This window comes from Pipistrellus kuhlii, unplaced genomic scaffold, assembly GCF_014108245.1.
Source record: "Pipistrellus kuhlii isolate mPipKuh1 unplaced genomic scaffold, mPipKuh1.p scaffold_m20_p_7, whole genome shotgun sequence".
NCBI lineage: Eukaryota > Metazoa > Chordata > Mammalia > Chiroptera > Vespertilionidae > Pipistrellus > Pipistrellus kuhlii.
The window spans coordinates 6028067-6044343 of record NW_023425573.1 but is presented as its reverse complement, the minus strand read 5'-3'; the positions used below and the strand labels follow the sequence as shown (position 1 = coordinate 6044343).

General features: G+C 42.7%; 1 protein-coding gene, 1 long non-coding RNA gene and 1 pseudogene across 2 annotated transcripts in view; 1 reads left to right on the top strand and 2 right to left on the bottom strand.

Annotated features, from left to right (window-relative positions):
• PTH2R (parathyroid hormone 2 receptor) overlaps nucleotides 1–10354 on the top strand; it is a 34416-nt gene extending 24062 nt beyond the window's left edge. Inside the window, exons 9-13 of the mRNA XM_036422069.2 lie at nucleotides 590–656; nucleotides 4025–4119; nucleotides 6376–6514; nucleotides 7817–7858; nucleotides 9090–10354. Coding sequence (XP_036277962.1) covers nucleotides 590–656; nucleotides 4025–4119; nucleotides 6376–6514; nucleotides 7817–7858; nucleotides 9090–9488 — 742 coding nt within the window. The 3' untranslated portion in view covers nucleotides 9489–10354. The remainder of the gene's footprint in view (nucleotides 1–589; nucleotides 657–4024; nucleotides 4120–6375; nucleotides 6515–7816; nucleotides 7859–9089) is intronic.
• On the bottom strand, nucleotides 1578–10063 carry LOC123651645. Its single transcript, XR_006740492.1, has 3 exons — nucleotides 10053–10063; nucleotides 3401–3406; nucleotides 1578–1718 (listed from the first exon to the last, which is right to left on the bottom strand). It is a non-coding gene; the product is annotated as an uncharacterized LOC123651645 (long non-coding RNA).
• On the bottom strand, nucleotides 4420–4511 carry LOC118710093 (annotated as a pseudogene).
• Nucleotides 10355–16277: the final 5923 nt, after the last annotated feature.

The following is a 16277-nucleotide window of genomic DNA, read 5'->3' as shown; positions in this document are numbered from 1 at the left end:
ATATATTAAAAAAAAAGAAAGGCCAGGTCGGGACACTAATCAATTATATGTCACTGCACATAGCTAAAATTTTCATTTCTGTGGACAAAAAGTATTTGTATTCAGTTTTTTTAAATTACATTCGTATCAATAAGAACCATGTGTAATATTGCAGGTTTTCTACTGCATTCCTATGGATAAGGTTGATTTTCATTATTATCAGAGTTCTACAAGCTGTGAAGTTATAAAATTGAATTGCTTGTAAAACAAAAGCATCAGTTCCAGTAATAATAATAAAAGTAAAGTACTAGTCGCACCACATTTAGAAGACTAATTTTTATGTGGCTCAGGAAACATGGTTTTGACTCTTGTTACTATACGAATAATTCATCGATATTTATAATACTCTATAGCTAATGGTGTGGAAACCAGGACACATTATATTTTTTCCACCACTGGTTTGGGTATTTTATGATTTTTTTTTTCTTTTTGTCTTCAATGCTTGGGACTGGAGTTCTTTGTAAAACTTAAAATACTACTTAATTCTCACTGCCTGTTTGTTTTCCAGTTTGTTTACGAAAGCTTTTTTTTTTTTTTTCTTCTGCCTCAGGTGCTGGGAACTGAGTGCTGGAGACATGAAGTGGATTTACCAAGCCCCTATCTTAGCAGCCATCGGAGTAAGTTTAAAAGCTTGGATAGATTAAAAAAAGAAGAAGAAGAAGAAAAAAAAAAGATGCAGAATTAAGCTGCTGCTAAAACCCAGAGAAAGTCTGTCGCTGTTCTAGGAAGATTAAGGAAACTGTCACCGTACAGCAGTCGCTGTTGGGAGAGTCTGGGCTGGGGGTCAGACCCTTATTGGTGGCTGACACTGAGGAATTTATCTGCTGAGATGTCTAACTTGCAAAGTGAAACAGTAAGGTGGTGAGGGAGGGTCTAGAAGATTCACCATTGGTGAAGAACAGGTACAGACGATGGAGCACTCAAGGATTCTGGAAGGAGACTTAGGCAGGAAAGGCCATTTGCATCTTCTTGAACTATAATTATGACAGTCCTAATGCAAGAATTCTTAAGTGTCTTTCCAATATTACAAAGTCCATTTAATTTCAAAAAGCAGAGAAGAGATTTCAGAGCACCTTTCTACTCACTGAGTGTTACCTTTCTGTCGCATTATTACAGGTCAGGGTTATCACAGTTCCTTCGGTTCCTTCATTTTACTGTAGAGCCAGCCTGTAAGGGGGGACACGAGCCCAGGACCCCATCTGTGTCCGCACTCTGACGGCGGAGCGCCTGCCTGGGGCTGCTCGTGTCCCGAAGCCAGGAAGGATGATGCTGGTGCTAAAAACACTGCACAATGCTTACCCCTGCTGGGCACTGCTTTCAGCGCTTTGCTGTGCCAATTTTTCTAATCCTTCCCGTCACTCCAAATGAGGACACTGCCCAAGGTCATGCAGCTAGCAAGTGGTGGAGCTGGGATTCTGACTTCAGGGTCACTGTCTCTGTGAGCTCCTGTACTTATTATTGTTTTTTAAAATATTTTTTATTGATTTTTTTACAGAGAGAAAGGGAGAAGGATAGAGAGTTAGAAACATCAATGAGAGAGAAACATCAATCAGCTGCCTCTGGCATAACCCCTACTGGGGATGTGTCCACAACCAAGGTACATGCCCTGACCGGAATTAAACTTGGGACCCTTCAGTCCATAGGCCGACACTCTATCCATTGGGACAAACCAATTAGGGCTTCTGCACTTATAATCTAAATCCCTGAGACTCTAGGAACAGATATCCTGTCACTCCTACCTGCAGGTATGCCCCAGCGACCCTGTCTTCCTCTCAGTTCCTTGAACTTGTCCACTCTGTCCATTTCATTCTACACTGTACCCCTACAAGGCTGAGATGAGCTTCCTTCTCTACTTCTTTTACTTATTCATTTTTTAACATTTTTATTGATTTCAGAGAGGAAGAGAGAGGGAGAGACAGAAACATGAACCATAAGAGAGAATAACTGATCAGCTGCTTCCTGCACGCCCCACACTGGGGATCAAGCCCACAACCCAGGCATGTGGCTTGACTGGGAATTGAACTGTGGCCTCCAGGTTCATAGGTCAATGCTTAGTCACTGAGCCGCCTAGCATAACCTGTGGAGTACGATCAGGTTTTCCCTTCTCAAGATCATCACAGTGTATAATGCTTCTGGTTGTTTGTTGCATGCCCATCACATTGCAAGATTAAGTGAACAAAAACCATATATTTTCTAAAGTGTATTCCTAGTGCCTAGTGAGTTTCCTGGCAAATAGTGGTCACTCAGTAAATACTTGTCGAAAAAAATAAAACAGACATACAAGTTAGATATCCTGGGGAACGTAAGAGGGAAGGCAGGGGAAAAACTGCAGAAAGCAAGTACAATTACAGAACTGAGTCCATTTCATGCAACCTTTTCATTTTCATGGAAAAGGGAACTGAAGCCCACACAGATACTGGTCACCTGGCTAGTGTGACAAAATAGGTATATAGCATATTTTTCCATTGATCTTTTAAAGAGAGTGGAAGAGAGAGGGAAAGACAGAGAGAAACATCAGTGTGAAAGAAACACATCAATTGGGTTGCCTCCTGCATGCCCAGACCAGGGCCTGGGCTGGGGAGGAGCCTGCAACCAAGGTATTTGCCCTTGACTAGAACCGAACCTGGGACCCTTTGGTCTGCAGGCTGAAGCTCTATCCACTGAGCCAAACTGCTAGGGCTATAGCATATATTATTGACGGTGTTTTTTCACTTGCATTTCAAAACATGTCAAGATTGTTTCTTGCCCAATAGATTCAATGTAAATTAATAAACAAATAAATATTGTTTATTGAATTTATGGAAAATTATCTTTCCGTCTTTATAGCAATACTTATAGTGTTTTTATATGTTAACTTTTGGATCAATGGCTTGTTTTTCAGTGTTACATGCTTAGAGCATGGTTTTATGTAAATATATAGCCTCCATGTATGCCAGGGATTTTAAATGTAAGTTGGATCCCTCAGTTAATTCTGGCTTTAGAAATTCTACCGGTAGTAGCATATTAATTAATTGGATTCTTGTATATCTGAGAGTAAAATCTGATAAAATGTGGTCAGAATATCTGAGCAATATATGAAGCAAAATGAATTTAAGAGAGTCAAGGAGTTTGTAAAGGATGAATATTTATAGGTTCTAATTGAAATAAGTCCTAATAACTGAATTTTAGAGATAATCACAGACGTTAGTACAAATATGGAAGGAACCACTTGATTTTGGGATCCTAGAATCTAAACTTTCAGCACTGTTGTTCTCTATGTTTTGCTCAGATTATGTTAAAATTACGTTAATGAGAATTAGAAAACATTAACTTTTTTTGTTCTGAAAAATCAGTCTCTCAAATATGACTATTAATTATCCACCTGCAACTTCTTGATGTTGATTTGAGGATGATTTTAAAATTCTCTTATATAACATCAAAACATGAGAGGAATCTTTGCTAATTACAACAGAACACGAAGCTCTGTTTTGGTTCTGGGCCTTCCAGGGCCTCGGCAGAGGGAGCAGGACGTTTTGCCGGAAGAGCAGGGGGAGCAGCAGGCAGGGCAGCGTGGTCTAGACGTGGTGACGGTGAAATTTGTGTGGTGAGTCCTGGCCAAGCAGGGCACTGCCCCCGGAGACGTGAGGACCTGCATTACACTGGCGTCAGCTAAGAGAGATGGAAACAACGGAATAAAAATGAAATCACAGAAACTGATCAGACGTGCTCATGAGTACTTAGGAGATGGCCTCGAAGATGCCAGTTATAAGGGTTGGAGAAAGGATTTGGGGTTTGCAGAAATATGAGATCTTGAATTCATCAGTTAAGGAAAAGAGAAAGAGGAACTCTGAATCAATTGTTTCCTTCATCCCCTGCTAGTTGGCTCCATCCTTTCATTCACTGTAATTTTCAGTCTTTGAACACAAAGAAGTTCAATTTCTGTAAATTCTGTAAACAGCTTGAAGACAAACGTAATAATTCTTTGTAATCTCACCTTCTCTTTCAGCTGAATTTTATTCTGTTTCTGAATACGGTCAGAGTTCTGGCTACCAAAATTCGGGAGACCAATGCAGTTGGGCATGACACAAGAAAGCAATACAGGTAATTCTGGGAGCATCGTCAGAGGAAATATTTTGGTTACAATTTAGTGTAAAGAAAAGATAACAAGTGTTCTGAAATGTCTCTAAAGATAAATTTTTGAATGTGTATTTTTGTTTGTTTCAGTTTGTGGTTTTTCAGAAAAAAGATATATAAATAACCTAAAACTTGCTCAATATGCTTAAATTCAGAGTGTGTATATATATATATATATATATATATATATATATATATATTTTATTATTGGCATATTGGGATTTTCCTATAAATTAAGTGACCCACCCCCTCTCCTGCTACTCCCCCACAAATATATTTGTTTTCTTTTTCCTTGTGCTGGGGCCATGCTAATCTTCTCTGCTTTGTTCCAAATTTAGTATATGTCTGCTGAAGCGGGCACCCTCCTCCCCAATCACCTACTGCTGCCACAGCTGGCCGGAGCCTCCCTCCATTTCCCCAGCTGTCCCTATCCCCTGGTCGAACTCCCGGATGAACTCCCGGTTGAGGGGACAATTTGCATACTACACTTTTATTATGTAGGATAGACAGATGGATGACGCATGTATGCACTGACCTGGGATACACCACTGCTCTAACTCAGAGGACGTAATCATAAGTCTTACACAAATATAAGTGGATACATTTCAAAGATTTTATTTAACTTATTAATGAAGGAAATGGTAAGATAGCACATACGTTTTAAAGAGGATAATGAATGCCTAAATGAATTTAAAAATGGATGTAAACTAGCAAAACTTGTGCACGTCCATAGGGCTATCATTAGTGGCATTCCGTTGGACACAATTTGCATTTCTATGGACAGGAATTAATTGAACTGCTATGATCAGGAGATTTCTTAGATAGCCCTCCAGAGTCCTGCCTCCCCTGGTTTACTTGCCTGTATAACCCCCACTGCCATGCTCTTTCTTGAGTGTGGGCAAGACCTGTGATGGGATGGTTTCTCCCTTGATTAGATCACATTGTATGGCCAAGGTGTTGGGTCCTGTGATTAGGACACTTAATATAAGACTCCATCCTGGCATCCTAGAGAGAGACTCTCTCACTGGCTTCGAGGAAGTGATCTGACATGTTATGAGGACCTACGGCTAGCCCCTGAGGACAGCCTGAGGGAAGTCTATATGAACTGAGGAACCCCACCAGCATTCCTCCAGCGGCAAGGGACTGAGCTCTGCTCGAAAGCTGAATGAACTTAGGAGAGAACCCTGAGGTCCAGGTAGGAATGCAGTCCTGGCCAACACCTCACCTCCAGCCTTGCCACCCCCTGAGCAGAGGACCCGACTCCGGAGAGAGAGAATAAACAGGTTAAGCTGCTAACGATGGGTAATTTGTTTCCCATCGTTTTTCTACAAATGGACTTTTGTCTCCAGAGAGATGCAGATGAGCCTGGCCATCGGAAAGAGAGGAAACCCAGATGGCTGAACTAGCAGGACAGCCACTAAATTTAGTCTTGGACGTTTTCTTCCTCTGCAAGAACCAGGCTGTTCCCAAGCCTTTTCACTTGTGATCACTTCCCAGCATGTCGCTCCTCTTGATTTTTTGTAGGAACCTAGGTTGAACACAGGAGGAACAAAGTTGGCGTGATGGGAAAATAGTTTCCAGGGGGATTTACCCGTTTGTGTGAAAGAAGGAAACACAGTTTTCCTTTAAGATTGACTTCAGACCCGACTCCCAAAGTTCTGCAAATGTAGACCATGAGGCTCCCCTTTGTCTGATGAGACCCCAGGAGAATGCCACATGGAGGTATTCGGTGTCTCCTGCCTGAACATGCAGCGATGGAAAGAGGGTACTCGCCAGTCAGGATTCAGGAGGAGGACAAGCTCATCCCAGGGAGCCTCTGAGCGTTGGAAGGATCAGTTAGGGCAGAGAAACCCATCATCTTCTGAGGAATGTCGCCTTGAACAAAATGGACTGAGGGCAGACTTTTCTGAGTGAGTGGACTGTAGGTGACTCAGGTACGAGGTAGGAGGACGTGGAGAAGACATTTCAACTGTTTTCTGAAGACTGTTCTTTAAGCAAGAAGAATAGGGGACAATAACCATGGGAGGTGAGAACAAACTGTCTGGTTTAGTGTAAAAGCGACAGGGTGAGGAGGGAGGGGAACGCTAGCAGAAGCTGTGGGCTCCAGCGAGATGGGAAAAGCCGGCCCCCGTGAGCTCTCTGAGCCTGATATCTCCCCAGCGAGCCGCCTCCACGGAAAAGCACTCTACATTGAGTAATCCAAAGGCTTCCACTCTCTTGCAGGAAACTCGCCAAATCCACGCTGGTGCTGGTGCTGGTCTTCGGGGTGCATTACATCGTGTTCGTGTGCCTGCCCCACTCCTTCTCGGGGCTCGGGTGGGAGATCCGGATGCACTGCGAGCTCTTCTTCAACTCCTTCCAGGTAGAGCGCCTTCCAGCGACTGGGCTCTTAACATTTTGCTCCCCCACCTCCACCCCTCTCAGCCTCTTTCTCTGCCCCTCTGGCTGCCTGGCCCCTGCCTCCCGAGGGCAGTTAGAGGGCGCTGTCCTCTGGCGCCTGTGCTTCCCCGTCCTGCGGAGGCCAGGGCAGCCTGGGACCAGAGGAGGAGCTGCTCCTCACAGACAGGCCTGGGGGCCGGTGTAGGAAGGTGTGGTTGTAACAGGGCCCTCCACGTGGGTAGGGACAAGGAACGAAAGCACAAGAGGGAGAAAGGGGGAAGAGGGGGGAAAGGAAGACAAAAGAGAGGAAGAGGTGGCTTGCACACATCCTCTCTATCGTGTTTGACAGTAATACCATCACCCGTCACATGGGTTACTGCACACGCCTCCCCAGCCTTCCTGTGTGAGCACCTGCCGCCTTCAGTCTGGTCTCCTAGTCTGAAGAGCCTCAAAAATAAATGGATCCCGTCGCTTATCTGGCAGGAGTATCCAGAGGCTTCCTACCGCACTCAGCATAAAATTCAAATGCCATTGCCTGGGGGGCACCGCCCTCCGGGGCAGGGTTCCTCCAGCCCAGCCTGCCCCAGGGGTTCGTACTTGCTGTCGCCTTTGCCTGGAATGTTCTCCCTCTAACTATTCACCCGGCCTGGCTGCTTCCTGTCACTCCCAGCAGCTTCAGTGTCACCTCCTCAGAGAGGAGCTCCTGGTCTGACTCACCTTCATTCTCCCCTGTCGGCACCACTTACTCTGCATGCACAGCCCTGATCGCCTTCCACTTTTCTCGTGTGGCTGTTTATGTCTCACCCTCTGCGTTTCCTTCTAGAAGGCAAGGCCTCAGGGAACAGGGACCTTGTCCGTCCTGATTAAACTGTTTATCCTTGGCACGCAGAGCACTTCGCATTGTGTAAGCTCCGTGTGAATATTTTTGAAGGGATTGAAAAAAAAGTTGGTCTTTTACCATCACATACCCTTTGTGTGCAGTTCCCAGCACTCAGGGTGTATAAATATCGCCCACCAGCCAGGGATCTGCGGGCATCTTGAGTGGCGGCATAAATGGAACTAACGTAATAGACATCAGTTCTTTGTGTACCGTTGCATGTTCTGTTCAGTTACTTGCTTGGTTCAGCTGACCCCACGGGAAGGTCTCAGACAAATGTAATGTGAACATAAGGACTTGGGAGCATCAGGAGGGAATGGTGTATGGAGTTTTCTGAAGGCATCACTGGACAGTGCTAGTGCTGTGATCTGCACGAACGCTCAGCCCTGACGTGCTTTCTGTTCCCAGGGCTTCTTCGTGTCCATCATCTACTGCTACTGCAATGGCGAGGTAGGTGCGGAGGGGGCCGAGTCCCACTGGTCTCTGTCCCAAGGGGACCCAAAGCGCCTTAGGATCCCTGGCAGTGACAGGACAAAGTGGGTCCAGGGAGGAGAGGTATTTTAATCATAAATTATTTTGAGAAAGCAGGAATTCACTTCAGTAAACTAAGATCAATTCAGTTATAAACGCTGATATCCAAAACCAGCTTCCTGGAATGCGTATTGAGACCTGGAAGGATGGTGAACTCCATATTCCAGTTAATGCTTAAACTTATTAATCAAGTGCAAGGTCTATCAGAAACTCAGATACGTGTTCTTGGGACAAACCGATGAGAACATTTTGACACTTTTTAAAACTACAAGATGGTGGCGGGACAGTGTCTGTTCGCCCAGGAGTTGAGCTGTGCTTTTGGGGGACATCGGCCCCCCAGGTGTCCATTCTCCCTGGGAATTCCCAATAAGCTTTCCCCAGAAAGGGGCGCTGGCGGTGGCATTGACTCTCCAGCTGAAGGAACAGAAGCAAGCCCCATTACGTTGAGAAGGCCTGCATTTCAGTGTGCAGCCCTCTTTCCTTCTCCTCCTTCAGCTGCCTGCCTCTGGAGGTGATGGTGGAGGGCACATTTCAGGTTGAGTCCCTTTCATGCCATTCCTCAGCCACAGCTGCCACTATTTATCCCTCTTCCTCCTTCAACCCCCTCTTTTTCCTCTCCCTCAAGTCAGATATTTCTATCGGCTGTATTTCAGCCTCCATTAAAATACTAACCTTGGCCCTAGCCGGTTTGGCTCAGTGGATAGAGCCTTGGCCTCCAGACTGAAGGGTCCTGGGTTCAATTCCAGTCCAGGGCACATACCCAGGTTGCAGGCTCACTTCCCAGGAGGGGGTGTGATTGGCAGGAGACAGCCAATCAATGATTCTCTCTCATCATGGATCTTTCTCTCTCCCTCTCCCTTCCTCTCTGAAATCAATAAAAATGCACTAAAATATAAAAATAAAAATAGTAAACTTGGGCAAATCCTTTCACCTCTCTGGAAGCCTCAGTTTGCTCATCTCCAGGAGTAACACCTGCCTTCAAGGTTTTTCGAGACCCGGAGGGAATATATATGCCAATCCCTGGCACAAGTGGACCCTTAATTAATGGATGATTATTCCTGTCATTGAAATCAGGGCAGACATTCGTCTAAGCAAGCGGCAGGGCCTCCCTGATGCCCTCTCATGCACAATGTGGTTCCCTGTGGATTAGGTGCAGTCTGAGGTGAAGAAGATGTGGAGCCGGTGGAATCTCTCCATCGACTGGAAACGGACGCCCCCTTGCGGCGGCCACAGGTACGGCTCCGTGCTCACCACCATGACGCCCAGCACCAGCAGCCACTCGCAGATGGCGGCCAGCACTCGCATGGTCCTCCTCTCGGGCAAAGCCACCAAGAGGGCCGGCCAGCAGCCCGACAGCCACGTGACTTTACCCGGCTATGTCCGCAGTAACTCAGAGCAGGACTGCCAGCAACAACACTTGACGCATGAAGAGACCAAGGAAGGTAATGGGAGGCAGGGAGAGGAGACTCCAGTGGAGGTGTCTTCCAGGCCAGTGGAAGGTACCCCAGACCCTGAAGGAATCAAAGGAGAACTGGAGGATGTTCTCTGAATCAACATCGATGGCTTGCAAGAGCTGGTCCATCTGGTTGCCCAAGAGCTGATGCTCCGAGAGCTTGGCCTTCATCCCTCTGCTTGAGCCTCAGAGCTGAACATTCATGCTTAGAGTGTTACTTGACAAAAATGGTCAGGCTCCATGAATTGGCTCCTCTACATACTAAAGACACAAGAAAGGAGAAGTGTCATTGATGTGGTGTATGACCTTGTTTTGACATCAGATTCTCTTCTAAATGGACCGGTGATACTTGCTGTCATTGTTCTTCTATCTGCTACTTTTGGGTAGAAAACGTTTTAATTGCTTGCCTTTCGTTTGCTCTTACTAATACCACTCTAAGAATGATAGAGATCATTTAGTATGTGTCATTTCTGTTTAGGAAATCAACACCCTCCTTTTCTCTTTCTCCCCTGAATGTATTTCTATCTCGGCCTTCTTTTTATCTCTGTGTTAGGAGCAGTTAGGATCTGAAAATGTCTGTTGAAAGATTAACAATCTAAGAACAAAGTACACTCTGGAAAGTAAGTTAGCTGCTCTTTGATAAGATGATACGTTGATGACAGTTAAACTTTCTGGGAAGAAAGTAAATGACTTAAAAAAAAAAAAGAAAGAATATTGCACATGTTCCTCCTTCTGAATGCCCTGCTCTGTGACCAGCCAGTTCTCAGGTCTTCACTCCTTGGTAAACCTTGACCTGCCACAAGGTTTCCTATCGATGAGCTTGTGTCTGAAAACTACTTTTTGTTTGTAATCATTTATTTCTATTGATGGGGAATCACACTGCGCCTGTGCTTTTATCTCTCTTTGTTCTATTCCTATCTTCTAAATGGCATGTGGGGTAAATTAAAAGTTTGTTGTAAAAATACATGTTGGGTCACTTTCCAAAGTTTTCTCTCAGCATCTCTGTTTGGGGAACCAAGCAAATGCCCCTTCTCTGCCTCTGTGGACTCGTCTGAACTTGACATTTCAGTATGTTTGCAGCAGCAAAACATTTCCTGAGTGCGTTTACCCAGCGTCCCACAGGGCGTTTATAAGCATTAACTTAACCCTCACGACAAACTTAGGGAGGAAGTCTTATCGCTGTCCCCCCTTTTCACAAATGAAACTGTGGCTCTCGGAAGTGGCATGGCTTGCCCAAAGCCACACTGCTAGACATTGACAGAATGGTTTTAGAACACCGACTTCAAGGCCTTTGTTCTTAGCCCTGTTACACTGTCACCAATATACCGTCACCCATTCACCATCCAGGAAAGTTGAGTGAATTCTGCATAGAGGTTGCTTCAGGAGCTCTTCTGGCAAAATGTGTTAGTCTCTGACTCTCTCGTGAGGGACACAGACACACGTGGGGAATGAAAATTTCACAGAGCAACGCATTCCGGCTGATGTGTCTCACTTTGCTGACTGATTCAACCAGCACACTAGTGGTGTCACGATGAGTAAACTGATACTCTCTGCACACCCTCTTGACAGACATTACACTCTCCATGCTCTTATTTCCTCCCTCCTCTGTGCCGGTGTTGGCCTTCCCTACCCTTCCTGTTTATGAAGGTGCCATTGTGCATGTTTAATTAATTCAATGCACCTCCACGTTGCTTCCCTGTTAGGAGAGAGCCATCCTGGTCTGAGCCAGAGATGAAGTGCAGCCCTGTTGCTAATTTTGTGTAAGGCTTTGTAAAAATCAGTTAACTTCCCTGGTAGTTCAAGTTTTCTAAAGTGGAATTATATCTGTCTGCCTTAGAGAGATGATCTGACGATAAGAGAAATCACATATTGAAAGGACTTTGTAACATGAAAATGATTGCAAACAAATACTTGGTTTGGGTTGTTGTTACAGTATTGTTTTCAGTTAAATTCCTTTTGCCCCATTATATTATAAAAGGCCTCATTGGTAATTGCAACAACAAAAATTGTTGGAATATATAATAATTGTTAGAATAAATATATGTATATTGGATAATATGGGAAATCTGAAGGGTTTTCACTTTTTTCTTTAATAATTTTATTGATTGTTTAAAGAAAGAGAGAACCATTGATATGAGTGTAGAACATTGATTGTCTACCTCCTGCATGCCCTCTACATGCCCCCACCCCCCACTGGGAATCGAGCCCACAACCTGGGCATGTGCCCTGACCAAGAATCGAACCAGCAATCTTTTGGTGTATGGTATGATGACCCACCAACTGAGCTACACTGGCCAGGGCAAAGGGTTTTTACTTTCTAAGTCTAGACCACTACATCTCTACATTAACAAGTAGAAATAAATCCCTCAGAGTTACCAAGATTTCCCTTAAAGTTTAGTCATTCATTAATTCAACAAACAGCCCACTATGTGACAGACATTATTTATATGCTGGGGCCACAACAGAAAATAAGACATAATCTGTTCCCTCAAGAAACAAAGAACCCCTCAGTTGCTAGAACTCTTGATCTCATCTGTGTATACACATTTTTTTTTCCTTCTAGGCTTTGATAATGTTTGCATCCAATTAGACAGTTTAGGATAACAAGTTACACTGGTCGGTCGATTTGTCAAGTGAAATATCAGGCAGTTATCAAGGAGTGGCTGATCTAGATCTGAAGGTGCAGACTGCTGGCTGATGAGCTAAGTTTGGTCCTTTCCTATGTTTCATTGGGCTGTCTTTGGGCTGCAGTATATTATTTAGTTGCCAACATGGAAAACTTAAACGATTCCACATAAAAATATCATTTTCTTAAAAAAAAATATTTTATTGATTTTTTACAGAGAGGAAGGGAGAGAGAGATAGAATTAGAAACATCGATGAGAGAGAATCATCAATCTGCTGTCTCTTGCACACCCCCTACTGGGGATATGCCCGCAACCAAGGTACATGCCCTTGACTAGAATCGAACCTGGGACCTTTCAGTCCCCAAGCCGATGCTCTATCCATTGAGCCAAACCGTTTTCGGCAAAATATCATTTTCTTAATTATGGGAATATCAGAGGACCTATGTGACAACCATCAGTGGTGTCTGGTGCCTGGCCTCTTCATAGGGGACCAACAGGCTTTAGCATGCTCAGCACCTTCTGTGTATGCACAATGTGGTTCCCACAAATAAATAGCCACGCCCAATTATTTGTGACCTTTCTGGCTCCATCTCCTGATCTAGACAGTGCACTTACACAGAACTTGAACAATTTTTTTTCTTTAAAATATTCTTGGGGTGTGTGTGTGTGTGTGACATCCCATATAATTTTTTTCTAATAAGTTAAGCAACCAAGTATTTTTATATGTAGTGGAATTTAACTTAAGTTTGATATAATAACAAATATGCTGCGTAGATGGTAGATGAGCCTATTCAGAGAAAAATTCATTCCACAATGTCTGTGCTTTCAGATCTCACCCACACTATCCAAAGCTTCACTTTCTAAGTCATCACTCTGAGGTACTTATTGCTGATACAACAGATATTTTTTTCTTTCTTTGGAAACATAGCAATTTTCAGATGCAAAAGGATAAAATGGTATGCTAGGTTCCAGGGGTGTGCGAAGACAGCCTTATGTGGCTTGTTGACATGGATATTCCATTTCGATACCTATTTTTCCTGGAACGGTAAGAAAGCCTGACATCAGTGATAATCAATTTTCACCACCTAGTGTAAACAGGACACATAGCTCTTACTGTCATAGTGTTGTCTCTTTCTGCTCTTGTTCAATAACATTGAACACGTTTGCTTTGCAGGTTCTAAAGTTGTCAAAAAAACAAAACAAAAAAAAAACACCAAACACAAAACCCTCACACACCTCCTCTATTTTTGAATCATTGGGAGAAAACGAATAAGGTATGTATGAGTTGCAGTGTATTATTTACACCCAGAGGTTAATGTTATATAATTCAAAGGGGATCTCTCTTAGAGATTATGGTAGGAAGAATAATGCACTTCCCCTTTCTCCCCCAGAACCTGTGACTATAGTGGGTAATTGGCAAAAGAGGAGAGTTTAATGGGAATTAGGATTACTAATCAGGGAGGTTATTTTGGGTTATCTGGGGGGGGGGGGCAGGGGGAGGGAGACCCAGTGTAGTAGAAACAAAGGTCCTGAGAAGGAGAAGAGGTATTCAGAATCAGGGCTGCCGCTGAAGGTAGAGGGAAGGGCCATAAGCCAAGGAATGGAGGCAGGCTCCCGAACTAGAAAAAGACATTCCTAGAGTTCTGAGAAAGGAATGCAGCCCTATGGAGTGAGACCCTTGTTGGACTTCTAACACACAGAAATGTACAACAATACATTAGTGTTCTTTTAAGCCACTGAGCTTGTGATCATTTGTTATGACATCCATAGAAACCTAACAGATTTATATTGATTGCCTATTTGGAAAGAATTGTTAACGGTTGATTAGTCTATGTTAGGGGTGTCGAACTCAATCAGAGAAGGGGCCAAAATCTAAAATCCAGCCTAAATCGCAGGCCGAATGGTTTACTGAACAGTCATAAACTGTCATTGTGATGGAAACGCAGCAGAGTGCAGTGATGACAGCGCGGTGCGGGCCACATTGCAAGGCCTGGCGGGACGGATTTGGCCCGCGGGCCTTGTGTTTGACACGTGTGGTCTATGTAATTGTTTTCATCTGATTGCTGCATGGAGATCAATTCTTGTGCCAGTGTTTATGGTATTTTATATGCTGCATTTACAGGAAGGAGTGTTGTCTGGCTTGTCATTGAATTGTAATTCATACTCTTACCGGAAGCTGATTATTTTAAAAATGCTAATATTTACATGGTTGAGTTTATTAAAAATCTGTGAAGGGCATTCCCATGTTTTCTGAAGTGTTATTAGATATCTTGTTTTATGAGTTGGATTTCAATCTTCTCCTCTTATTAAGTCTGCTCTGCCTATGTCCTCCCCTCTCAGACCCTCTCCTTAAGATACACAGGTGAGCAATTGCTCAGGAAAGCTCGTACCTGCTCATTCTGGGACATTCTAGGCTGAAAAGGTGGCCTCCTTATGGGTTGTTTAGGAATAACATAGGTAATTAACTGATGTACACCCACTCTGTTTTAGGAGTTGAGCTCAGTATTTTCAGTCTCTTGTCAAATAATCTTTAGAACACACTGCGACAAAGTAAAAAGGGCCTCCATAATCCGGGGCCTTGGAGTCAAATTGAACGGGGTTCGAATCCTGGCTTAGCCACTTGGATCTGGGACAAATCATCTAATTTCTGATTACCTAATAATATGCTAAGTCAATGTGGGGGAAAAAAGAATTAGTTTCCACAATTTTTTAAAATCCTCACCCAAGGATATGTTTTTATTGGTTTTTAGAGAGAGAGATAAAACGAGAGAGAGAGAGAGAAAGAGAAGGGAGAGAGAGAAAGATATATCAATTTGACTGACAAACATGGATTGGTTGCCTCTCATACACACCCCAACAAGGGATCCACTATTTTGATAGTAGAATTAGCAATAGTTATGGGAATTTAAAATATAATAATAGGATTATAATTTTGGATTGAAAGAATTTTTGATCTCTCAGTATTTCATGACTGTCACAATAAAAAAATAACCTTTGAATCTAAACTCTTCTTTTAATTCAACCCCAAATATCTAACTATAGATATAAAGATCTAAATCCTGTTCTTAAGCTGCCTCTCATTGAAACTTTGCCCACATATTGTAGCAAAAATGACTCCCAACAACTTTATTTTTAGATTACTCATCTTTATGGCATTTGAAGATAGCTTTTATGTATGTTCCCACTTATCCACTGTTACAAAAAACCACTCAGAGCAATGGAAGTATCTATAAATGATTCAGAACCAGGCAAAATTCTTATCTGTCCTGTCTCTTAGTTTAGTGCTGTTAGTGTTCCAATTCAGGTCCTATTTAGATAGATCCCTAATCTTTTTTCAAAACCACATTTCATTTGGGGAGCTTATGTGGCTCATTTGCTTAACAATTTAAATGGCTAAATAGGAAAACAAATTTAGTAGATGAAGCTATGAGTTTGTGCAATATTTAAAATTTTTTATTTTTAAATTAAATTTATTGAGGTCATATAGGTTAATAAGATCATATAGGTTTCAAGTGTACATTTCTATGATTCATAATCATATATAGAATTATATGCCCACCACCTAAAGTCAGGTAATCTTTGGTCACCATATATTTGGCCCCCTTTACCCTTTGCTAGCCCCCAACCCCTTCCCTCTGGTAAGCACCATACTGTTGTCTGTGGCTATGAGTTTCAGTTTTATATTCTACATATGAGAGTAATCATATGGTTCTTAGCTTAGTGTAATATTCTTGAGGCCCATCCTTATTGTCTTAAATATTTCTTTTTTTAAATTTATTATTAGTTTTAAAACTTTATTGTTGAGATTATTACAGATGTCCTCCTTTGCCCCCCGTTACCCCCGCCACCCAGATTCCACCCCACTCTCTCCCTTTGCCACTCTATTGTCTTTGTCCATAGGTAATGCGTACTATATACATATAAGATCTTGGTTTAATCTCTTCCCACCCCTCACCCCTGTTCCCTCATAGAATCGTCAGTCTGTTCCATTTCCATGCCTCTGGTTCTATTTTAATCTGTTCATTAGATTTCTTATTTCTTTATTTTGATTTTTAGATTCAATTGTTGATAGGTATATATTTGTTGCCATTTTGTTGTTCATATATATACATATATATATACACATACATATATATATGTATATATATATATATAAAGTGTATGCTTTATATATGCTTAATTTCTGACTAATCCTTTTTAATTTTTTTATATATGTATATATATATATTTATTAATCTTTATATATATACAAAGCATA